The 26861-nt window shown below is 46.5% G+C and overlaps 1 protein-coding gene across 2 annotated transcripts in view; it reads right to left on the bottom strand.

Annotated features, from left to right (window-relative positions):
• Positions 1-235: 235 nt before the first annotated feature.
• The window catches only part of CRHR1 (corticotropin releasing hormone receptor 1), a 526098-nt gene continuing 499472 nt past the window's right edge, over positions 236-26861 (bottom strand). For both annotated transcript variants that reach the window (XM_063963514.1, XM_063963515.1), the window contains 4 exons: positions 19709-19794; positions 18550-18685; positions 6462-6503; positions 236-1456 (listed from right to left, as the gene is read on the bottom strand). In XM_063963514.1, the coding sequence (XP_063819584.1) occupies positions 1316-1456; positions 6462-6503; positions 18550-18685; positions 19709-19794 (405 nt within the window). In that variant the 3' untranslated portion in view covers positions 236-1315. The remainder of the gene's footprint in view (positions 1457-6461; positions 6504-18549; positions 18686-19708; positions 19795-26861) is intronic.

Genomic DNA, 26861 nt, shown 5'->3' with positions numbered 1-26861 from the left:
CCAAAGTACACTTGCATTGTCCCAGTGATTCACATACCGTGTTTCCCCGATAATAAGACCTATCCCGAAAATAAGCCCTCCCCTTACTGTGTAAGATTCCTCTAAAATAAGCCCTCCCCCGAAAATAAGCCCTATTGAGCTTGCTACTGTAGTGAAGGTGATCCCCTGCGCTACACGCGACATTACGGTACCCTCTGTATGCACCGCCCCCCCCCCCCCCCCCCGGGTGAAACGCACGCCGCACTCCGAGCTGCATCCAATCAGAGCTGCAGCAGTGAGCGCGTCATCCTGTTCTTCCCCAGTGATTTGCTTGCTGGCGCCATTGAGAGCAGTGCCGCGGAGGAGAGCTGAGGCAGGACAACATAAAAACCCGGTATGTAAGCGGGAGTGAGGGGGCATGATGGAGGATAAAAGGGGCATGATGGAGAATAAAAGGGGCATGATGGAGGTTAAAAGGGGCATGATGGAGGATAAAAGGGGCATGATGGAGGATAAAAGAAGAACTCAGGGGGCATGATGGAGGATAAAATAAGCATTTAGGGGCAATGATGGAGGATAAAAGAATTATTGTTCATTAAAATAAGCCCTCCCCTGAAAATAAGCCCTCTGGTGTTTTTCTGTCCAAAAAAAATAATAAGACAGTGTCTTATTATCGGGGAAACACGGTAGATCCATTTTTGCTTTGAAGGGTGTTCCTCGATTCCATTCATGTATTTGGTCCTCACTTTACATAATTACACAGTACAATGTCTGCTGCTGAGGTGTGTATGGCCTGAAAAAGAATACTTCCCCATATCTGCAAAGCACTCTAATAGGTTATACTTTGTGCTCATACATTGTAGAGAATTGGTATGTGTCAAAAAGCATCAAAACCAACTGTTCTTTCGTGCAATGTTTAAGCCGGGTGCTGGTATTTTTCCACTGGGAGGTACAGTGAGCATAAGCTGTACAGCCTGGACACATTTCTCAGCAATCGTTTGGTTGTGGCTGGTGATATACTGTATCAGTGCAGTTTATGGATTGTGCTGTGTGCAATGTTTGGTCTATTGGTTTCTCTGCTAAAGTAGATAACTGGCTGACTCTTTTCTAGTTCTTTCATATCTAACAGTACCAATATTGCCCCAGGGGTGTGGGTATTCTTTGCTCCCTTCCACCTCCTTATGATTGTCAAGGTACGACTTGAAGGACTCAAGGAATGTGGCCTCCTTGGTTCTGTTCAGTTTATGACCATGCAGGAGGCTCCAGCCTCTGCAGCGTCTTGTTCAAAGTTGGAAATTTCAAGATAGACAGGCTATGCCATTCTCCAATATATGGGTCAGATGGCTGATGATTGCTTGATGCTGTGAAAGCTGACCCTTGTGGGTGATGTGGGAATGGACATTGCTCGAGCTACACGAGCGCGGATAGAGTGCTTGTCCTGCCAGCGATGCCACCGCTTTCTGACTGCAGAGCGCACCTGCGAGAAGACAATGTTTAACTTGGATGGGATCTTCAGTTCACACAGATATCATACTGTTTTTTAAGCACATTCCTATTACAGTAATTGTTGTTTACAGTTGTAACTACCAGTTACATAAAAATGCACAATCTTTAGAATAGAAAATAGTAGTAATAAATGATGACTAACTACTACACATGACATTTGATAATCCCAGGCATATTAACATATTGTATTTATAGTATACTGTTGTGTAATAGGTTCCTTACTGCGGGCAAATATACATTTTTTCAATATGGGGATAAACCTAGCCGTTTGCTCTCCAATCTTCTCAAATCCAATTGAGGCCCCCATCATGTGATGGCCCTAAAAGACTCTGTTTCTACTGTACAATATGACGGGAAGGTGGAGACTGAGATTTTTTATACTTTTTATAAAGATCTTTACTCACACAGTGATATTGATCAAGATAATAAAGGCTTATTTTGGGAAACACTTCAGTTGCCTCAGATATCCTCTACTCGGTCGGACTCCCTTACTACACCTTTTACTGTTACTGAAATTGTAGATGCTATTAAGGCCCCCAAAAATGTTAAAACCCCGGGCCCTGATGGTCTGTCTGGTGAGTTCTTTAAATTACTCTCCCCTAAAATAGCTTATTCTCTGACCGCCTTTTTTAACTCTATTATTTCAACTCTTACTATCCCACACCATTTCAATTCGTCTCTGATTCGTGTCTTACCCAAACCAGGTAAAGATCCTCTTCTTCCCGCCTCATACCGACCCATTTCCTTACTTAATGTGGATTACAAACTTTTTACCAAGTTACTGGCTGACAGATTGAAATCTATCTTGCCTGGGATAATTCATATAGAGCAGACCGGTTTTATCTGGGGCAGACAGTTGGTGACTAATATCCGCAAAGTTCTGACGGTTCTCCAGTCCTTGGAGGGTGCTGGGACGGGTGATCCCTCTCTATTGTTATCACTTGATGCAGAAAAAGTATTTGATTTTGTGACGTGGGATCACCTGTTTGAGACGCTCCGATGTTTTGGATTTCCTGAACGATTTGTGAACATTATACATACCATTTACCACAATGCTTCTACTCAAATTTTCACTAATAGATTTCTCTCCCAACCCCTCCTAATTCATAGAGGGACTAGGCAGGGTTGCCCATTATCCCCGTTACTCTTCGCGACTGTTCTGGAAGCATTGGCCGAAGCAGTGAGACAGCTATCAGCTTTTTCTGGGATTTCGGTGGGCGGGAGGGAGGTTAAGCTTGGATTATTTGCGGATGACATGATTTTATTTGTTTCTGATCCTCGTACTTCTATTCCGGCTATTTTTGACACTATACGCTGTTTTAGTACTTTTGCTGGTTATCGAATAAATGTCCATAAATCCGAGTTACTTCCTCTAACTAACTTTACTGATCCCCTTCTATATGCTGATTACTCTTCCCAATTCACATTGACCCCTACCAACTTGAAATACTTAGGTATTTATATCCCCTCGCACCTTTTTCGGTTATATTCGTTTAATTATACTCCCATTATTAAAAAAAAAATTAAAGACATCTTTGATCCTGATGGACAGATGTTCTCTTTCACACAATAACAGGATAGGTTTTCCTTGCCTTGCTCCCATTTTTCTATGTATCTTCAGAAACGCCATTACATTCGGTCCCTCACGGATCCACTGGGTAAGACAATTCCCACTCAAGTAGTGCTTGATACCCTCACATTTTGAAGATGTAATCCATTCAAGATTCGATATCTGTATAATAACTTGATTGAGGTGATTGCCCCCTCTTGGTCCTCTCTCTCCTCAACCTGGAAAAAAGAAATCCCAGATGCACCTACGATGGCTGAGATATCTGCAAATACTGAATCGGTCTTTAAAGCTTTGAAAGCCGCTAAATTGCTGGAAGTACATTTATGGGTTATGAACAGGATGTATGTGTCCCCTTCTCAAAGGAAACATTTCCATCCTGAGGAATTAGGCCTTTGTCCTAAATGTGGAGTGAGTGGATCTTCTCTCGTACATAATATTTGGTTTTGTGGGAAAATCAGAAGGTTCTGGTGTAAAATCCTTCGATATCTATCCCGTTTTCTCAGGATAAACCTCCCTAGAGTGGCTGGCCCGCTTCTGTTTGCAGATTTCTCGTCCTGGATCCTTCAGTTTGACCTCTCTCCTATAATTCCTTTATTACCGGTTATGTTTACGGTAGCGAAGAATGTCATACTACGACATTGGATCTTTAAAACAGCTCCGACAAAAGGAGAATGGGAATCGGTTCTATTGGATGTACTTTCTTGTGAGAGGCGTATGGCCACTTTCCAGATAGATAACGGGGTGGTGCTTTTCCATAGAAAATGGGGTATCCAGGGTCGGACTGGCCCACAGGGGTACAGGGGAAACCACCGGTAGGCCCCACTGCCTGAGTGTCCCACTCCTTCCTCTAGGGATCAGGTTCCAGACTGTGCACTTGTGTTATACATGGTAGATATGTTGCATTACACTGCACAAGACTATTGTGCATTTCAAGCCTCTGTGGAGGCTGGCCACACCCCCTTTGTAGGCTGGCCACACCCCTAAGTATGGGCCCCTACCACTGCATTCCCCCGGTGGGCCCTTCATACCTCAGTCCGACACTGGGGGTATCTCTATAGATAGTCTGCCTCTGGACACCGGTAACTGTATCTGGAGGGTCTTTCAGGATACACTGTGGTATCTAATTAATCGTATTGCTGGAATTATTACTTGAGACTCTCTACTGATATTGTTTATTTGTTATGTTTGTATGTCTTTTTCCCTGTATGGGCTCTGTACCTTCCCTCCCCATGAATACTTGAGTCTTTTCTAAGCCCTCGTATTCAATTTTATTTTTCATATGAAATTTTTGTTTGCTCTATCTTTACGTCCCCCCCCACCCCACTCTTCCCCCCCCCCCCCGACAATATTTTGTGTTTTTATTCTTTCTTCTTCTTCTTCTTCTTCTTCTTCTTCTTTCTTCTTTTTTCTTCTCTCCTAGTTGTATTGATTGATGTATATTTCGTATTTCGCATTTATTGTTTGGCGCTAAACGGGGTGATTACTGATTAGATGACTCGGTTTGCTCTACTTTATCCCTATTCAACTGTGTTTGAATTATTTATTTTTTATTTCTCAAAAAACAAAACAAAAAAAAACAGCCATTATTTTTTTTTTTTTTTTTGATACTGTACTATGATATTTTGATTGTATGTTATTGATGTGTGTCATTCGTGTATACGTCTTGTCTTTTTTCTTGTGATTTTATGGCTGTCTAATAAAAAGTTTTATTAAAAAAAATTGATTCTGGAACTACGGGTCTGGGGGTGGAGCTATTAAAACGTTATAGATAGACAGATGATATATAGTTTTTAGAAAAGAAGGCACTCAAATTGAGTTTAAAATAAAACTTATCTTATGGAAAATACATTTTGGCCCAGGATAGGTTCAGGAGCCCAGTTCCTGATGATGTCATATTTAATGAGAGAATCAGGAACTCAGTTCCTGATGGTTCCTGCTGAAAAATAGCACTGGGTGTGCCAGATTTAAGGGATATTATGGCAAGCAAATGTATAGGGAATGCCATCTGCTGCTAATTTATTAAACTGCGGTAAGCTCAGCTCATTGCATGTGGGGAACCAATATTACGTTACAAGAAATTAAAGGAATTACATGAAAACTAAGGGACTGGGGGAGAGATGTACTAAGTTTTAGAGAGGGGTAAAGTGGATATAGATAAAGGGGGTAATTCCAAGTTGATCGCAGCAGCAAATTTGTTAGCAGTTGGGCAAAACCATGTGCACTGCAAGGGGGACAGATGTAACATGTGCAGAGAGAGTTAGATTTGGGTGGGGTGTATTCAAACTGAAATCTAAATTGCAGTGTAAAAATAAAGCAGCCAGTATTTACCCTGCACAGAAACAAAATAACCCACCCAAATCTAAATCTCTCTGCACATGTTATATCTGCCCCCCCTGCAGTGCACATGGTTTTGCCCAATTGCTAACAAACTTGCTGCTGCGATCAACTCAGAATTACCCCCAAAGTACAAACTAACCAGCTCCTAACTGCCATTTTATAGTCTGTGTTTAAAAAATGACAGTTAGGAGCTGATTGGTGATTGGCTAGTACTTTAGCTCTCTCGACTTTTTCACCCTCCAAGGCTCTCCTCCATAATGCGAAATCATAGATTTTTCTGCAGAAAAACCGATGATAAATCAAACATAGCTGTGAAAACAGGAGAAAAGGGGGTTATCATAGCATAATAGACTCACAAGTTATTAAACAAGTAAATCAATACTCCCGCCCCGTGAACACCTCTGCCTGTTAACTAGGCAGAGACATTTGCACAAGTGAAATGCTGTTGCACACTTCACAGGGCTTCAGCATGCGAACGCAATTGTACCTGCGTTCCATTCTGAGTTAGGCCCTAAAAATACTAAACAGATATGTGCATGACAGCTTAGAGAGTTGTTTCACAGTGTTCCCTGGACAGTCCAAGAGCTGTTTGACAGAAAGCTTAATTTTCTAGAACCCAGGTGCCTGATACCCTGGATTCAAAAGCATGAAATAGCAATAGACACCTACAGTATATCTGTTTTGGATCTATCCTGTTATCTGCCCACCATTTTATTTTTCTGTTATAAGCTCGCTACCTGCTGCCTACTGTAATGTGCCCACCACTGCCATTATTTGCCCATTGCCCGCTTCTCCTGTTATTCACTGAACTTTGCAAATCCGAACACAGGTGCCCACATGCAGTCAGTGGAATGTGGGGAACGGCAAAATGTAAGCCATTGGACACTCATATAGTAGGAGTATGTTGGATTTGTACCTACAGTTTGTGAATTTATAGTGGAGGGTAGATAACAGGAAAGAGCCTCGGTTTTAACTGTTATAACAATATCACATGGGCATCTTAAAATTGCTTAAAAAATGGTGATTAAACATTGGTTAAAAATCTTTACAATGTAACAGATATACTCACCTCACTGTTTAGGAAACAGTAGAAGACTGAAACAAAAAATCCCTGTGGATATAATGAACACAAACAGTATTAGGGATGGAAAGATGAAAAGCCAGAAAATGCATCCCCCCTTTCCCCCAAGATATGCTTTACAAATCTCATTGATGTTTTAGACTGCACTGATAGCACAGTGATATCTGGCAGACATGTAGCTAAGTATTATTATCAGTAACTTATATACTGTAGATGACTGTTTATTTACCAGATATGGCTGCACTACTAGCTGAGGCCTGATTCAGAGCAGATTGCAAAATGGCCGCATCTGGGGCTGCATTGTGTGTTTGATAAAAGCTGCGGACTTCCTCCCATATTCAGAGTCAGCTGCTTTTGACAGCAGCCATCATCACTATATCAGCACAGATTTTCAACAGTACTACAGGTTGAGTATCCCTTATCCAAAATGCTTGGGACCAGAGGTATTTTGGATATCGGATTTTTCCGTATTTTGGAATAATTGCATACCATAATGAGATATCATGGTGATGGGACCTAAATCTAAGCACAGAAGGCATTTATGTTACATATACACCATATACACACAGCCTGAAGGTAATTTTAGCCAATATTTTTTATAACTTTGTGCATTAAACAAAGTGTGTGTACATTCACACAATTCATTTATGTTTCATATACACCTTATACACACAGTCTGGATGTCATTTAATACAATCTTTTTAATAACTTTGTGTATTAAACAAAGTTTGTGTACATTGAGCCATCAAAAAACAAAGGTTTCACTATCTCACTCTCACTCAAAAAAGTCCGTATTTCGGAATATTCCGTATTTCGGAATATTTGGATATGGGATACTTAACCTGTATCCTGTGTGCAAAAGATCCATCTGACTCACCTCTGAATACAGTAGGTTGGAATTCTGTATCCACACATACTGCACACTTACATGCAAACATCCTGTTGTTTTCCAGTTATACCCTCAGCCACAAGAGGAGGATTGACATGTATCCTGACATATACTCTGAAATCATACATAGGGGGTCATTCCGAGTTCGCTAGCTGCATTCGTTTGCTTTACAGCGATGAGGCAAAAAAACGGCACTTCTGCACATGCGTATGCGGCGCAATGCGCACGCGCGTCGTACTATTACAACGAACAATGTCGTTTTACACAGGGTCTAGCGATGCTTTTCAGTCGCACAGGCAGCCGCAGAGTGATTGACAGGAAGAGGGCGTTTCTGGGTGTCAACTGACCGTTTTCAGGGAGTGTTCGGAAAAACGCAGACATGTCAGGAAAAACGCAGGCGTGGCTGGGTGAACGCAGGACATGTTTGTGATGTCAAATCAGGAACTGAATGGTCTGAGGTGATCGCAAGCGCTGAGTAGGTTTGAAGCTATTCTGAAACTGCACAAAATTAATTTGTAGTCGCTCTGCGGTCCTTTCATTCGCACTTCTGCTAAGCTAAAATACACTCCTAGTTGGCGGCGGCATAGTGTTTGCACGGCTGCTAAAAACTGCTAGCGAGCGATCAACTCGGAATGACCACCATAGTTCTTCAAAGTTGCGTATGCAGACTCCAAAGCATGAATAGATGGGGTGAGGGGAAGCTGTATAATGCAGCCAACTCTGAATAGAAGTGTGGATAGTAAAAGGTGAACCCATACCGTGGGTTTGACGGAGACCCTGAACAGAGGCACTGAGTCTAACGTGCTGATGATATACACCAGGAATCCCTGCTAGGAGGTTTGGACTTAGCTGCACCCAACACAAAGGTCGCGGCACTCAGTCTGAGTTCCCAGGTACACGGGCTGGTACGCGCTGGAGCAGACACTGGAGTAGCAATCTGCTATTAGCCACTTGGTAGGAACATGGATGGAAATACGGAGAGACAGATACCAGGAATGGAGCAGGAATTGTAATGGAACACAGCACAGGAAACAGGAATCAGGAATGTAGTATTTGTGAAGAACACAATAACACAAGGCTAATGTTGGGATAATCTTTGGAAGCCTATACTCTAGCACTAAGCAGTGCTCAGAAACAGCCTTTTATAGAAGGGAGATTCAAATTTGGCGCCATTGTGATGTCACGCTTTGGTGCGCCTGGCCCTTAATTCCCCTAGTGAGTGGTGAGCACTTCCCTATGGGAGAGCAGTGCTGGAAGAGGAAGCTGAGCTGGAGAGGTATAGTGTTGCAGCAGCGGGTGCTGGGGACCTCCAACCCACTGCCCTGACATAGAAGTCAGAGACCAGTGCTGCCAGACCTGGTAAGTGAGTACCGGGATTCGGCATGCTGTGACAAGGTGGAGATACTCTACTTTCAAGCAGCAATGAAGCCGAATTGTGCGCAACTCTGGATCAGTCCTTGAGTATCTACTGTTCTAGAAGTGGCTGAACTAATAGCTGGATGTGTATGGGAAGTGACTACTCTAATAGATGGATGTGTATTGGAAGTGGCTACTCTAATAACTGGATGTGTATCAGAAGGGACTGCACTAATAGCTAGATGTGTATGAGGGGATGGTATCAGGATCCTAGCGCTTGGGATGCCAGCAGTCAGAATACCAACAGCAGCATCCCAACGATCAGGATTCCAACACCTACTATGTAAATATGCTGCCCCTAATCCCTAAGCTTCCTAACCCTTTTTACCCACAGCCTGACCCTAACCCCCCCCCCCCCCACCACCACCACAGCCTAAACTTAACCCCCTCTCCCCCGCAGCCTAAACCTAACCCTCCCCCCGCAACCTAAACCTAACCTCCCCTCACCCGCGGGTTAGGATTCCGGCGCCGGTATTGCAATCCATGTTGGGATACTGACATCAGTATTCCAAGCATTGTCAGGATTCTGGTGTTGGTATTCCAACTGCTGGGATCCTGAACACTGAGATCCTGCCTGGATCCCATGTATGAGATAATAGCTGAATGTGTATCAGAAGGGACTGCACTAATACAGTAGCTGGATGTGTATCAAAAGGGACTGCACTAATAGCTGGATGTGTATCAGAAGGGACTGCACTAATAGCCAGATGTGTGTCAGAAGGGACTGTACTAATAGCTAGATGTGTATCACATCTGGCTACTCTAATAGCTGGATGTGTATCAGAAGAAACTGCACTAATAGCTAGATGTGTATCAATAGGGACTGCACTAATAGCTGAATGTGTATCAGAAGGGACTGCACTAATAGCCAGATGTGTGTCAGAAGGGACTGTACTAATAGCTAGATGTGTATCACATCTGGCTACTCTAATTGCTGGATGTGTATCAGAAGAAACTGCACTAATAGCTAGATGTGTATCAATAGGGACTGCACTAATAGCTGGATGTGTATCAGAAGGGACTGCACTAATAGCCAGATGTGTGTCAGAAGGGACTGTACTAATAGCTAGATGTGTATCAGATCTGGCTACTCTAATAGCTGGATGTGTATCAGAAGGAACTGCACTAATAGCTAGATGTGTATCAATAGGGACTGCACTAATAGCTGGATGTGTATCAGAAGGGACTGCACTAATAGCCAGATGTGTGTCAGAAGGGACTGTACTAATAGCTAGATGTGTATCAGATCTGGCTACTCTAATAGCTGGATGTGTATCAGAAGGAACTGCACTAATAGCTAGATGTGTATCAATAGGGACTGCACTAATAGCTGGATGTGTATCAGAACTGGCTACTCTAATAGCTGGATGTGTATCAGAAGGGACTGCAGTAATACAGTAGTTGGATGTGTATCAGAATTGACTACTCTAATAGCTGTATGTCTACTAATGGTCAGTGCACTAATAGTGCACAAATAGTTGATTGTCTGCTAGAAGTGGATGCACCATACTTACCCATCCACCTGGAACCTGCAGGAGTCTCACAATTTTTCGGGTAGTCCCCCGGACTTCAGTAACAGTGGTAACTCCTCCCACATCCAGCCCACTACCTAGTGAAGTGTGCAGGATGGGAAGAATACAGGGCCGGTTCTGGCGCTCTGTGCGCCCCGGGCGGCAATAGGGGGCGTGGCTTCGTACCGGGGCGTGGTCATTTACGCCCCCTGTACAGACTGAAATGATATGCGGGTCGCGATGACGTCATCGCGCACCGCACAGTAAAGGACCTCTCCACGAAGGGAAACTAGATGCGTACGCGACTAGTTTCCCTTCACAGCAGCAGCGGGGGGCAGCGGCCAGCGGCAGCAGGGGGGCAGCGGGCAGCACACAGCAGCAGCAGATCTTGCCCTGGTGCGGCGCCCTCCGGAAGGCGGCGCCCCGGGCAAAAGTCCTGCTTGCCCGTGGCAAGATCCGCTACTGGGAGAATAACAGGATTTTGATACCTACCGGTAAATCCTTTTCTCCTAGTCCGTAGAGGATGCTGGGGACGACATCAAGACCATGGTGTATAGACGGGATCCGCAGGAGACATGGGCACTCTTAAGACTTTTAATTGGGTGTGAAGTGGCTCCTCCCTCTATGCCCCTCCCCCAGACCTCAGTTATAGGAACTGTGCCCAGGGAGACGGACATTTCGAGGAAAAGACTTACTTTAATACTAGTGGTGAGATACATACCAACTCACACCCTCAACCATGCCGCACACATGGCATTCAACATAACACACGCCAATAGGCATGAACCAATTACAGCAACATGCTGAAAACTAAGATAACACAACTTGTGTAACTCTAATAACTAAACTGCAGGTAAAGTACGCACTTGGACGGGCGCCCAGCATCCTCTACGGACTAGGAGAAAAGGATTTACCGGTAGGTATCAAAATCCTGTTTTCTCATACGTCCTAGAGGATGCTGGGGATGACATCAAGACCATGGGGTGTATACCAAAGCTCCAGTACGGGCGGGAGAGTTCGTATGACCCTGCAGCACCGATTGACCAAACTTTAGGTTCTCATCGGCCAAGGTGTCAAACTTGTAGAACTTAGCAAATGTGTTTGACCCTGACCAAGTAGCTGCTCGGCAAAGTTGTAATGCCGAGACCCCCCGGGCAGCCGCCCAGGATGAGCCCACCTTCCTAGTGGAGTGGGCCTTTACCGACGTTGGTAACGGCAATCCAGCCGTAGTATGAGCTTGCTGAATCGTATTTCTGATCCAACGTGCAATAGTCTGCTTGGAAGCAGGACACCCAATCTTGTTGTGAGCATACAGGACAAACAGAGCCTCTGTTTTCCGTATACGAGCCGTTCTAGCAACATAGATTTTCAAAGCTCTAACCACATCTAGAGATTTTGAATCAGTGAATGTGTCAGTAACTACTGGCACTACAATAGGTTGGTTTATGTGGAAAGATGAAACCACCTTCGGAAGAAAATGTTGTCGAGTCCTCAACTCTGCCCTATCTTCATGGAAGATCAGGTAAGGGCTCTTGTGAGACAAGGCCCCCAATTCAGACACCCGTCTTGCAGATGCCAAAGTCAAAAGCATCACCACTTTCCAAGTGAGAAACTTCAACTCTATCTTTTGTAGAGGCTCAAACCAATCCGATTGAAGGAACTGCAATACCACGTTAAGGTCCGATGGTGCCACTGGAGGCACGAATGGAGGCTGGATATGCAGAACCCCTTTCACGAAGGTCTGAACCTCTGGAAGAGAGGCCAATTGTTTTTGGAAATACACTGACAAGGCCAAAATCTGAACCTTGATTGATCCCAAATCGGAGGCCCGCCTCCACACCATCCTGCAAAAAATGGAGGAAACGCCCTAAGTGAAACTCTTCCGTAGGAGCATTCTTGGATTCACACCAAGACACATACAGTATTTTCTCACAATACGGTGGAAATGTTTCGACGTTACTCCCTTTCTGGCCTGAATAAGGGTGGGGATGACTTCCTTGGGAATATCCTTCCTGGCTAGGATACGGCGTTCAACAGCCATGCCGTCAAACATAGCCGCGGTAAGTCTTGGTACACGCACGGCCCCTACTGCAGCAGGTCCTCGCGAGGAGGAAGAGGCTGAGGATCCTTTATGAGCAACTGCTGAAGATCTGGGTACCAAGCCCTCCTTGGCCAGTCTGGGGCAATGAAGATTGCTCGAACCCTTGTTATTCTTATGATCCTGAGTTCCTTTGGGATCAGCGGAAGTGGAGGGAAGACATACACTGACGGGAAAACCCACTGGGTCACTAGCGCATCCACTGCTACTGCTTGAGGGTCTCTTGACCTGGAACAGTATCTATGAAGCTTCTTGTTGAGGCGAGACGCCATCATGTCTACTTGAGGAACTCCCCAAAGACTTGTCACCTCTGCGAATACTTCTTGGTGGAGGCCCCACTCTCTTGGATGGAGATCGTGTCTGCTGAGGAAGTCTGCTTCCCAGTTGTCTACTCCCGGAATGAATACTGCCGACAGAGCTTGTAGATGTTTTTCTGCCCAGCGGAGGATCTTTGTCGCCTCTGCTATTGCCGCTCTGCTTTTCGTTCCGCCCTGCCTGTTTATGTACGCGACTGCTGTTACATTGTCCGACTGGATCTGTACGGGATGATCTTGAAGAAGATGTACCGCTTGTAGAAGGCCGTTGTAAATGGCTTTTAATTCCAGAACGTTTATGTGAAGGGAGGCTTCCTGACCATTTTCCTTGGAAGCTTTCCCCTGTGTGACAGCTCCCCAGCCTCGGAGACTTGCATCCATGGTTATTAGGACCCAGTCGTGAATCCCAAACCTGCGTCCCTCTAGTAGGTGTGAACTGTGTAGCCACCACAGGAGCGAAATCCTGGCTTTAGGGGACAGGATTATTCCGGTGCATGTGTAGGTGGGATCCGGACCACTTGTCCAACAGGTCCCACTGGAATACTCTGGCATGAAATCGGCCAAACTGTATGGCCTCGTAGGCCGCTACCATTTTCCTAAACAGCCGAATGCATTGATGGATTGACACGCTTGTTGGTTTTTAATATTTGTTTGACCATTTTCTGGATTTCCAGAACCTTTTCCACTGGAAGAAATACTCTCCATACTTCTGTGTCCAGAATCATCCCTAAAAAGGACAATCTTGTCGTCAGTTCCAACTGCGACTTTGGAAAATTCATGATCCAACCGTGTTGTTGGAGTATTGACTGGGAGAGTGCGATGTTCTGCACCAACTGTTCCCTGGATCTCGCTTTTATCAGGAGATCGTCCAGATAAGGAATTATATTGACTCCTTTTTAACGAAGGAGGACAATCATCTCTGCCATCACCTTGTTGAATACCCTCGGTGCCGTGGAGAGTACGAACGGCAACGTCTGAAACTGGTAATGGCAATCCTGTACTGCGAATCTCAGATAAGCTTGGTGAGGAGGATAAATGGGAACATGCAAGTAAGCATCCTTTATGTCTACTGACATCATGAAGTCCCCCTCCTCCAGAATGGAAATCACTACCCTCAGGGATTCCATCTTGAACTTGAACCTTTTCAGGTAGAGATTCAGATTTTTCAGGTTTAAAATCGGTCTGACTGATCAGTCCGGCTTCGGAACTACGAAGAGGCTTGAATAAAAACCTTCTCCTTGCTGTGCCAAGGGTACCAGGACAATGACCTGATCCTGACATAATTTTTGAATTGCCGTTGTTACTGCCTCTCTTCCCGGAAGAGAGCTGGCAAGGTCGATTTGAAAAATCGGCATGGGGGGACGTCTTGAAACTCTAGTTTGTACCCATGGGACACTATTTGTAAGACCCATTGGTCCAGGCCAGATTGAATCCAGATTTGGCTGAAAAGTTTCAGACGTGCTCACACCCGAGCGGACTCCCGCAAGGGAGCCCCAGCGTTATGCTGCAGGTTTGGCAAAAGCATGGGTGGACTTCTGCTCCTGCGATTCGGGAGACGCTGCGGATTTCTTTCCTTTTCTCCTTCCCCTACCTGCAAAGAAGGGGGAACCTTTGGCCTTTTTGTATTTGTTGGGCCGAAAGGACTGAATGTGAGAGTGATGTGTCTTTTTCGCCGGTGTAGGAGCATAAGGCAAGAATGTCGACTTACCTGCGGTAGCCTCTGAGACTAATGCATCCAGCCCATCACCAAACAAGGCCTCACCTTTATACGGGAGAGCCTCCATATTTCTTTTGGAATCTGCATCAGCATTCCACTGGCGAATCCCCAACGCCCTCCGAGCCGATACTGCCATGGTAGCGGTTCTTGATCCCAAGAAACCAATATATTTCATGGTTTCTAGTACGTACGCAGCAGCGTCTTTGATATGACCTAACGTTAGGAGTATCTCGTCTCCATCTATTGTGTCAATGTCTAATGACAAGTTTTATGACCACTTTTCAATAGCACTACTCACCCACTCACAGACAATGGTAGGCCTGAGTAGTGTCCCATTGGCCACATCAATAGATGATCTCACTCACTTGCGATCTGTCTGTGATACCCGCGTTTGGGGTATCCCTTCTGCAGTTAAACCAGTTGCAGATGCACTGTGAGGATTAAAATCCTTTTTACACTGGTTGCTAAGCAACTATGGCAACCAGGAGAGGAATATGTATAGCACTAGGACCCTGGGCTTTCCATCAGGATCCCTGCAGAGCGGGAAGCTGGGAGCGCTCTGATTGGCCGTGTTGTGTGGGGAAAGAAGCAGGAAGGAGAGCTGCAGTGAGCAGACAGAGAGAGCATGGCTTTGGAACAGGAGGCAGTGTGTCATGCGTGGGTGTGAAGAGCTGTACGCGGAGGTCTGGAGGCGCGCTGCGCTGGGAGAGACTGGGCATCGAGAGACGGCTGTCATCCTGAAAAGCAGCAGTGAGAAGTGACCGGCAGGAGCTGGCAACAGCAGCAGATAATGCAGGTACTCTACTTCACCCCAGACAGCCCCCACATATGGGCACCCAGACCAACAGTGGTCACCCTGACAGCTTGCAACATCACAGCCCCTTGGGACAGATCACAGCAGGACCCTATGTACAAGGAGAGGGACATGTGGGATTTATTTGGAGCTGCCTGCCATTGTACCAGAGAGAGCCTTAAGGGATAGGGTTGTGTGAGACCCTCTGCTTCCCCTTACCACTGCAATTGCAAGGAAAACACGAAGTGACACTTATCCCTAGACTGTTTGAGCTGCAGCACAATGTGTGTGCCAGGATTGGGTCATTTGCTCTGTGACCCACTGTATGTGAAATGACTTACTCCACAACGCCCTCTATTTGAAGCATTGCTAGACTGTGAAATGACTTGCTCCACAGCGCCCTCTATTTGAAGCATTGCTAGACTGTGAAATGACTTACTCCACAGCGCCCTCTATTTGAAGCATTGCTATACTGGGATATGACTTACTCCACAGCGCCCTCTATTGGAAACTGGTGCTATACATGGCAAGTAGCTGCTCCACGGCACCACCCGTTGGATTACAAATACTGTGCACAGTGCGAACTCATTCTACAGCACCCCCTGTAGGACAGTGATATAGCTGGAACATTTTGTCAGCAGCATAAACTGAACATATCCAATCTAGCGCCATCTAGTGACCCGTCAGTATAACGCATGCATACTCATGAAACAGCTGTATAAGACGTCTGAGTGTTGAAATTCTGAAATGCTCTTGTGTTAATGTTATGTTATATTTTTAGTATGGTGACTAAAAGTATCGTGGCTTATTGAATTGCACTGAACTCTACTAAGAGGTGAATTTAGTCACATGGACCAGTGACTAACCCTGTCTATAATAAATCTTTGTTACTGTATCCCACCGTAGTGGTCCTTTCACCTTTAAAAGGGGGGTGTTGACTATACTGGGGTATCCCCGTCCCTTCTGTCCAGGTCCTACGCAGCCTTCCCACGCAGATTCCGCCTGACAAGCAAGAACCGAACGACCAGAGAGGCCACAACTGGACAGGCGTGAGACTGCAGGTACGCTTAGCCACCTATCACATGTCGGCTCCTTAAGTGAAGCCATTCCAGACGCAGGGAGAAACACCTTTTCTCTTTTATGACAGGGCTCTGTCTAAAATGCGGGGTGACTCCCACCTTTTTTGGAAAAAGGTAAGCTGCCTGAATTCCTTTTGGGAATCTGAAATTTCTTTTCAGGTTAAATCAGACTCCCTCCAAGAGACTGTTCCTGAGGAGGAGGGAAAATTACATTACTTCTTTACTAAAGTAAACCCTCTCCTTGTGGTAAAAGAGGGGGCTTCGTAACTTCTAACACCTCCTTTATAGCTAAAACATGTTTTGAATGATTTTTTGCTAACTTAGGACCTATTCCCCTGGAATCGCTAGTGTCGACACAGGAATCAGAGTCCGTGTCGGTATCAGTTTGTACTACTTGTGCAAATTTTTATGTGACCCAGAAAGGTCCCTGTGGATGAAAGGCAGAACTATTAAAAATCACATCTTCAATAGATTATTTTCATTTTCTGTATGAGATTCAGTCCAACCTCTTACTGATATGATTCACACTATCATGTAACCTTTCACCCATTCAGGCTCTTGGTGTCATATTACACCTCTGTGTCCCTAACATGTCTCCACAGAGTTCCCTGCCACAGATATGTCACACACGTGCTCAACCACACCACAGACACTCTGGGACTTATAGGGTACAGACCCACAGTAAAATCTGTCAGAGGGACACAGATGGGATTTGCCAGTTCACAACCCAGCGCCAGTAACACAATGTCTGTGAACACAAAATGCCAATTGACATGCAGTGCTTTTATAATGCTAATCACACAATTGCACCAAATTCACTGTGGTCCCCCCTGTTTTGCACCCTGATACTTGTTCAGTAGTGGAGGAGGACCAGCGTTGTCTCTGCAGCCTGAGGAGATAGAGAAAATGGGTTTGAGCAGTGTGCTGGTTGACTGAGGAGGAAGCTCCACTCTTCAATGGTATGTTTCTCCTCAGCTTTTATGAGGTAATTTTTTATACTGGCGGGTGTAGGACTGTGCCTCAGCAACTTATGCCCTTTATTTATGCCAGTTTCCATAGGTTTCATGCTGCCCAGGGCGCCCCACCCCCCTGTGCCCTGCACCCTGCAGTGCCTGTGTATGTGTGGGCAACATGGCGCGCTGCGCTCCTGCCAGCCGCGCGGTACCTTTAGCCGTCACTTTCTTGATTGAAGATCTGTCTTCTAACACTCACCTGTCTTCTGACTTCTGGTTCTGTGAGGGGGGTGACGGCGTGCTGTGGGAGTGAGCATCTAGGCACGGCTAGCGTTCAGTTCCCTTCAGGAGCTAATGGTGTCCTGTCAGCTAGAAGCAGAGCCATGAAACTCTTTAGGAAGTTGGTTCCTACTTCTGCCCCCTCAGTCCCACGAAGCAGGTAGACTATTGCCAGCAGTTCTCCCTGAAAATAAAAAACCTAACATAAGTCTTTTCAGAGAAGCTCAGTTGAGCTCCTCAGAGTGCATCCAGTCTGCCTTGGCACATTTCTAAAACTGAGGTCTGGAGGAGGGGCATAGAGGGAAGAGCCAGTTCACACCCAATGAAAAGTCTTAAGAGTGCCCATGTCTCCTGCGGATCCCGTCTATACCCCATGGTCTTGATGTCATCCCCAGCATCAGCTAGGACGTATGAGAAAATACCATGAGGAGGGGGGAAGGGTTTGCAGGGCCTAAGGATGTTTTTCTGTGTTATTTGCATAATTTGACGCAAATAGTCAAGCCCCACCCGTATTACTGGCTATCTGAAATCCTCTCCGGGCTTCTCCCAGAGAAGAGTTAATCAAAGTAGACATGTATGGTATGGCATGTGCTGATATGTGAACGTAGTTAAGGTTCTAATGTCTATGGGGGATATTTAATAAACATAATTATCTCAAAAACTCAGGTAAATGTGATATTTATGTTTTCTGGAGATGGAGATAAATATCTCCTCTCCAGTGACAGTTGCAGCACAGTCCAAAATTCAAACAGCGGCGACACACCAACTGCCAGTGAGTCCCAACTGCAGTTGGTTCTGGCTCCCCTATTTGAATTTTGGACTGTGCTGCAACTGCCATTAGAGAAGAGACAGACTTATCTCCATCTCGAGAAAATATAAAATCACATTTTCCTGAGTTTTTGAGATAATTAGATTAATTATCCCCCTGTATCTGGTGCTGAAAACAATGTCGTCCCAATACTGTATTTTTCAAACAAGAAAATAACAATAGCAAGGACAGACATTTCTTTTCCACATTGTTCCTTACCTGGAAAGACTGCAAGAAAGAATTAAAATAGATAAATACAATTCTTGAGATCTCATCCTCTCCCGGAGTCACAAAGAAAAGCATGTAGGTAATTCCCAGGAGAGGCAGAAGAACGAGAGTTGCCTTAACTGCTTTCCTGGAGGGGAGACAGAAAGAGAAGTGAGATGGAAAAACAAGCTGGGGGGAGGATACTGGTACACACTGAATGTCAGGGAGACTCTGTGAAATAAGGGTGATCTCCCTGACTCCCTAGAAGGTCTAGCAGTCTCCGTGATGCAACACAATGATGAACTCCGCACTCTCCACCCTCCATGGTAGATGTGTCAGGGAGAAGAATAGGCTGCCGCTCTACAGCACATTGATGGCTTCATGAGCAGCTGATGTCCCCAAGGATGTGTGATGAGTTATAAGGGATGTGTGAGGACTTGCATGGGGGATGGTCATTAGAGAGGGGGGTTTATTAAGATGCTAGACATTTGTAGTGTGCATTATATATTAATGAATAATCATGCCTATGGTAAAACATCAGTAGGAGCAGCACACACCCTCTTCAGCACCGCACACATAGGTGTTACTTTTAAAATCTTCCTGATCTGATTTTATAAAAGTAGGCAGAGCCGGCCCTAACCAATTTGATGCCCTAGGCAAGATTTTGGCTGGTGCCCCCTAGCACCACCGCTAGTTCTGCAGGAGATGCCTGGCATGAGTCAGCTGATAGCTCTGCTAACGTTGGGCACCTTTTGTTTATGAAAATGCATCATATTATTTGCATTACTATGTGGCTAGGATGCACAAGCAGCTTCTGCTGATTAAAATGATATACAGCATGCCTATATTCTGTGTGCGACTGCAGCTGTATCTGCATACGAAATGCTACATTACAGTTTCCAGGAATACACTGCAATGTAGGATTTCGTATGCAGATACAGCCGCAGTCACACACAGAATATAGGCATGCCACATATCATTTTAATCAGCAGAAGCTGCTGGTGCACCTAAGCATACCAAATGCCCTAGGCATTTACCAAGTTTGCCTATGCCTAAGGCCGGCTCTGAAAGTAGGCAAGTATGTACTGGGTTGTGAAGAAATTAGATGTTGGGGAATAAAACAGGACATCCAGTAAATCATACACATAAGGAAAGGTAAGGATTCCGTTACCTGTACTGGATGGTCTCTGAAGTAGTGGATGCACGCAGCTTTGTCATCAGAATTCGTACAATGTTAAATAAAAATATAAAGTTTATCTGCAAAAATATAAATAAATACATTTGCAGATGTTACACACAATCTGTGATGGATCATATTGTCTCTGAATCAGAAGCACAGTTCCGGAGAACTATTGGTGATCCCAGTCATTAATAAGTGTGGCTGGACATACCTGTACCTGAAGGCCACTCTCAGGGGGCGATTCAGAGATGAATGCAGCCGTGCGTCTGTACGCAGCAGTCATGTCCATTAGGTCTGCGCACACGTGCAGGCAATAGTGCGCGTATGTGACCAGCACCATGCAAATGCATCCCACAAGGATGCGATCACATTGTGTTGACATCCGCGGGCGTGAAGGTGGTGCCACAGCGTTTACCGGATGCATTCTGGACAACGCAGGAGTGTCTGGGCCATTTTCTGGGCAAACGCATTACGTCACACGCAGCCGCTTTGAGAAAATAGACCGCTTGCAAGCACAGCCAGGCTCGCAGACAGGAGTTTACTTTAAATCAATTAATTAAATTGTGAATGCACTGCAGGGGTGGCACCACACACATATGCTTGGCGGCCTTGCCCTGTGCTAGGCACCCCCAGCATGTGAGTAGATGGACGCAGATCTTGCTGCGGAAGCAAGCTCTGCATCCATCTCTGAATAACCCCCTCATTTAGGAGTGCATATTACCCTAGTTAAAAGGGACTCTGTAGATTGTATTAATAATGGGGGTAATTCAGAGTTGATCGCAGCAGCAAATCTGTTAGCAGTTGGGCAAAACCATGTGCACTGCAGGTGTGTCAGATATAACATGTGCAGAGAGTTAGATTTGGGTGGGTTTGGGTTATATTGTTTCTGTGCAGGGTAAATACTGGCTGCTTTATTTTTACACTCCAATTTAGATTTCAGTTTGCACACATCACACCCAAATCTAACTCTCTCTGCAAATGTTATTTCTCTGACGTCCTAGTGGATGCTGGGAACTCCGTAAGGACCATGGGGAATAGCGGGCTCCGAAGGAGGCTGGGCACTCTAGAAAGATTTATGACTACCTGGTGTGCACTGGCTCCTCCCACTATGACCCTCCTCCAAGCCTCAGTTAGAATTCGTGCCCGGCCGAGGTTGGATGCACACTAGGGGCTCTCCTGAGCTCTTAGAAAGAATAGACTTAGGTTTTTTATTTTCAGTGAGACCTGCTGGCAACAGGCTCACTGCAGCGAGGGACTAAGGGGAGAAGAAGCGAACTCGCCTGCTTGCAGCCGGATTGGGCTTCTTAGGCTACTGGACACCATTAGCTCCAGAGGGATCGACCGCAGGCCCAGTCCTTGGTGTTTGGTCCCGGAGCCGCGCCGCCGTCCCCCTTACAGAGCCAGAAGCAAGAAGATGGTCCGGAAAATCGGCGGCATGAAGACTCTGTCTTCACCAAGGTAGCGCACAGCACTGCAGCTGTGCGCCATTGCTCCTCTCACACTTCACACTCCGGTCACTGAGGGTGCAGGGCGCTGGGGGGGGGGCGCCCTGAGGCAGCAATAATAACACCTTGGCTGGCTAAAATACCTCAATATATAACCCCAGAGGCTATATATGAGGTAAATACCCCTGCCAGAATTCCATAAAAAGCGGGAGAATAGGCCGCGAAAAAGGGGCGGAGCCTATCTCCTCAGCACACTGGCGCCATTTTTCCCTCACAGCTCGGCTGGAAGGAAGCTCCCTGGCTCTTCCCTGCAATATACAGTAACAGTAAGAGGGAAAAGAGAGGGGGGGCATTAAATTTGGCAGTATATATACATATATTATATGAAAAGCAGCTATTAGGGACATAACTCAGTTAGTCCCTGTATATATATAGCGCTCTGGTGTGTGCTGGCATACTCTCACTCTGTCCCCCCAAAGGGCTTTTTGTGGGTCCTGTCCTCTGTTGAGCATTCCCTGTGTGTGTGGGGTGTGTCGGTACGGCTGTGTCGACATGTTTGATGAGGATAATGAGGTGGAGGCGGAGCAGATGCATTTTGAAGGGACGTCACCCCCTGCGGGGCAGACACCCGAGTGGATGAACTTATGGAAAGAAATGAGTGCACGTATAGATTCTTTACATAAGAAATTTGACGACATGCCAAATGTGGGACAGCCGGGATCTCAGCTCGTGCCTGTCCAGGTGCCTCAGGGGTCGTCAGGGGCTCTAAAACGCCCGCTACCTCAGTTTGCAGACCCGGAAACAGTGTCGACGACGATGAGTCAAACCTAATGCCTGTCAGGGCCATTCACTGCATGATTGAGGCAATGAAAGAGGTGTTAAACATTTCTGATTTACATCCAGGTACCACAAAAAAGGGTATTATGTTTGGAGAGAAAAAACTACCCGTAGTTTTTCCCCCATCAGATGAACTAAAAGAAGTGTGTGAAGAAGCGTGGCTTTTCCCTGATAAAAAATTTGTAATTCCTAAGAAGGTACTAATGGCGTTCCCTTTCCCGCCAGAGGATAGGTCACGTTGGGAAACACCACCTAGGGTGGATAAAGCGCTCACACGTTTGTCAAAAAAGGTGGCACTACCCTCTCAGGATACGGCCGCCCTTAAGGAGCCTGCTGATAGAAAGCAGGAGGCAATCCTGAAGTCTGTATACACACACTCAGGCATTATACTTAGACCAGCTATTGCGTCAGCTTGGATGTGCAGTGCTGCCGCTGCATGGTCAGAAAAGCTGTCAGAAAATATTGACACACTAGACAGAGACACTATTCTGCTAACGATTGACCATATAAAAGATTCAGTCTTATATATGAGAGATGCACAGAGGGAAATTTGCCGGCTGGCATCTATAGTAAGTGCATTGTCTATCTCTGCTAGGAGATGCTTATGGACTCGTCAGTGGACGGGAGATGCAGATTCCAAGAGGCACATGGAAGTTTTGCCTTATAAAGGGGAGGAATTATTTGGGGATGGTCTCTCCGACCTAGTTTCCACAGCAACGTCTGGGAAGTCAGCATTTTTACCCCATGTTCCCTCACAGCCTAAGAAGGCGCCATTTTATCAGGTTCAGTCCTTTCGGACCCAGAAAAGCAAGCGTGGAAAAGGAGGGTCTTTTCTGTCTAGAGGCAGAGGTAGGGGAAAAAGGCTGCAACAGACAGCAGGTTCCCAGGAACAAAAGTCCTCCCCCGCTTCCTCTTCCAAGTCCGCCGCATGACGGTGGGGCTCCACAGGTGGAGCCAGGTACGGTGGGGGCCCGCCTCAGAAATTTCAGCGATCAGTGGGCTCGCTCACAGGTGGATCCCTGGATCCTTCAAGTAGTATCTCAGGGATACATGCTGGAATTCGAGGCGGCTCCACCCCACCGGTTCCTAAAATCTGCCTTGCCGATTGCTCCCTCAGACAGGGAGGCGGTGCTAGCGGCAATTCACAAGCTGTATTCCCAGCAGGTGATAATCAAGGTACCCCTACTTCAACAAGGCCGGGGTTACTATTCCACACTATTTGTGGTACCGGAGCCGGACGGTTCGGTGAGACCCATTTTAAATTTGAAATCCTTGAACATGTACATAAAAAAATTCAAGTTCAAGATGGAATCGCTCAGGGCGGTTATTGCAAGCCTGGACGAGGGGGATTACATGGTTTCCCTGGACATCAAGGATGCTTACCTGCATGTCCCCATTTACCATCCTCACCAGGAGTACCTCAGATTTGTGGTACAGGATTGCCATTACCAATTCCAGACGCTGCCGTTTGGACTCTCCACGGCACCAAGGGTATTTACCAAGGTTATGGCGGAAATGATGATACTCCTTCGAAGAAAGGGAGTTTTAATTATCCCGTACTTGGACGATCTCCTAATAAAGGCACGGTCCAAAGAACAGTTGTTGGTGGGAGTAGCACTATCTCAGGAAGTGCTGAACCAGCACGGCTGGATTCTGAATATCCCAAAGTCACAGCTGGTCCCGACGACACGTCTACTGTTCCTGGGGATGATTATGGACACAGTCCATAAAAAAGTGTTTCTCCCGGAGGAGAAAGCCAGGGAGTTGTCTTCTCTAGTCAGAGACCTCCTGAAACCAAAACAGGTATCGGTGCATCACTGCACGCGGGTCTTGGGAAAGATGGTAGCTTCTTACGAAGCAATTCCATTCGGCAGGTTCCATGCCAGAATCTTTCAGTGGGACCTGTTGGACAAGTGGTCCGGATCGCATCTTCAGATGCATCGCTTGATAACCCTGTCTGCAAGAACCAGGGTGTCTCTTCTGTGGTGGCTGCAGAGTGCTCATCTTCTGGAGGGTCGCAGATTCGGCATTAAGGACTGGGTCCTGGTGACCACGGATGCCAGCCTGCGAGGCTGGGGGGCAGTCACAAAGGGAAGAAACTTCCAAGGACTATGGACAAGTCAGGAGACTTCCCTTCACATAAATATTCTGGAACTAAGGGCCATCTACAATGCCCTAAGTCAAGCAAAATCCCTGCTCCTACACCAGCCGGTGCTGATCCAGTCAGACAACATCACGGCAGTCGCCCATGTGAATCGACAGGGATGCACAAGAAGCAGGATGGCAATGACAGAAGCCACAAGAATTCTCCGATGGGCGGAAAATCATGTACTAGCACTGTCAGCAGTGTTCATTCCGGGAGTGGACAACTGGGAAGCAGACTTCCTCAGCAGACACGACCTCCACCCGGGAGAGTGGGGACTTCATCCAGAAGTCTTCCAAATGATTGTACATCAGTGGGATCGTCCACAGGTGGACATGATGGCGTCCCGCCTAAACAAAAACTAGAGAGGTATTGCGCCAGGTCAAGAGACCCTCAAGCGATAGCTGTGGACGCTCTGGTGACACCGTGGGTGTACCAGTCAGTTTATGTGTTCCCTCCGCTGCCTCTCATACCAAAGGTATTGAGAATAATAAGAAAGCGAGGAGTAAACACAATTCTCGTGGTTCCGGATTGGCCAAGAAGAACATGGTACCCGGAACTTCAAGAGATGATCTCAGAGGACCCGTGGCCTCTGCCGCTAAGACAAGACCTGCTACAGCAGGGGCCCTGTCTGTTCCAAGACTTACCGCGGCTGCGTTTGACGGCATGGCGGTTGAACGCCGGATCCTGAAAGAAAAGGGCATTCCGGAGGAAGTCATTCCTACGCTTATTAAAGCCAGGAAAGAGGTTACAGCAAATCATTATCACCGCATGTGGCGGAAATATGTTGCATGGTGTGAGGCCGAAAAGGCCCCAACTGAGGAATTTCAACTAGGTCGATTTCTGCATTTCCTGCAAGCAGGAGTGAATATGGGCCTAAAACTGGGTTCCATTAAGGTACAGATCTCGGCTCTATCGATTTTCTTTCAGAAAGAACTAGCTTCAGTACCTGAAGTTCAGACATTTGTAAAGGGAGTGCTGCATATTCAGCCCCCATATGTGCCTCCTGTGGCACCTTGGGATCTCAACGTGGTGTTGAGTTTCTTAAAATCACATTGGTTTGAACCACTAAAAACCGTGGATCTGAAATATCTCACGTGGAAGGTGGTCATGTTATTGGCCTTGGCTTCTGCCAGGCGAGTATCAGAATTGGCGGCTTTGTCTTATAAAAGACCTTATCTGATTTTCCATATGGATAGGGCAGAATTGAGGACTCGTCCCCAGTTTCTCCCTAAGGTGGTGTCAGCGTTTCATTTGAACCAGCCTATTGTGGTGCCTGCGGCCACTAGGGACTTGGAGGACTTCAAGTTGTTAGACGTGGTCAGGGCCCTGAAAATATATGTTTCCAGGACGGCTGGAGTCAGAAAATCTGACTCGCTGTTTATCCTATATGCACCCAACAAGCTGGGTGCTCCTGCTTCTAAGCAGACTATTGCTCGTTGGATTTGTAGTACAATTCAACTTGCACATTCTGTGGCAGGCCTGCCACAGCCAAAATCTGTCAATGCCCATTCCACAAGGAAGGTGGGCTCATCTTGGGCGGCTGCCCGAGGGGTCTCGGCTTTACAACTTTGCCGAGCTGCTACTTGGTCAGGGGCAAACACGTTTGCAAAATTCTATAAATTTGATACCCTGGCTGAGGAGGACCTGGAGTTCTCTCATTCGGTGTTGCAGAGTCATCTGCACTCTCCCGCCCGTTTGGGAGCTTTGGTATAATCCCCATGGTCCTTACGGAGTTCCCAGCATCCACTAGGACGTCAGAGAAAATAAGAATTTACTCACCGGTAATTCTATTTCTCGTAGTCCGTAGTGGATGCTGGGCGCCCATCCCAAGTGCGGTTTATCTGCAATACTTGTACATAGTTATGGTTAACTAAATCGGGTTATTGTTGAGCCATCTGTTGAGAGGCTCAGTTGTTTCATACTGTTAACTGGGTTTCATATCACGAGTTGTACGGTGTGATTGGTGTGGCTGGTATGAGTCTTACCCGGGATTCAAAATCCTTCCTTATTGTGTACGCTCGTCCGGGCACAGTATCCTAACTGAGGCTTGGAGGAGGGTCATAGTGGGAGGAGCCAGTGCACACCAGGTAGTCTGAAATCTTTCTAGAGTGCCCAGCCTCCTTCGGAGCCCGCTATTCCCCATGGTCCTTACGGAGTTCCCAGCATCCACTACGGACTACGAGAAATAGAATTACCGGTGAGTAAATTCTTATTATCTGCCCCCCTTGCAGTGCACATGGGGGGTCATTCCGAGTTGATCACACGTAGCAACTTTTTGCTGCTAATGCGATCAACCTGACGCCGCCTATGGGGGAGTGTATTTTAGCATAGCAGGGCTGCGATCGCTTGTGCAGCCCTGCTATGCTAAAAAAGTTTCCTGCAAAACAAGGCCAGGGTGAGACTTACTTACCCTGTGCGACGGATCCAGCAACGAAGGTCCCGGAATTGAAGTCAGACATCCTCCCTCCAAACACCTGGACATGCCTGCGTTCACCTCACCACGCCTTCAAAACGGTCAGTTGACGCCCCTGAACGCCTCCCGCCTGTCAGTCATCTTGCAATCGCTGCTGCGATCACTTTTTTCGCTGGCAGCGTCGCTGCCCGGCGGCGGCCATCGCTGGGCAACGATGCGCGTGCGCATTGCGGGCGCCGTGCAGGTGCAGTACCGACCTGTTCGCACGGCAGCGATGAACCGCTGCGTGCGGACGGGTCAGAA

The sequence above is a fragment of the Pseudophryne corroboree genome, chromosome 3 (assembly GCF_028390025.1).
Source record: "Pseudophryne corroboree isolate aPseCor3 chromosome 3, aPseCor3.hap2, whole genome shotgun sequence".
NCBI classification, from domain to species: Eukaryota; Metazoa; Chordata; class Amphibia; order Anura; family Myobatrachidae; genus Pseudophryne; species Pseudophryne corroboree.
The sequence above is the reverse complement of the archived record's forward strand: the minus strand, read 5'-3'. Positions and strand labels throughout refer to the sequence as shown.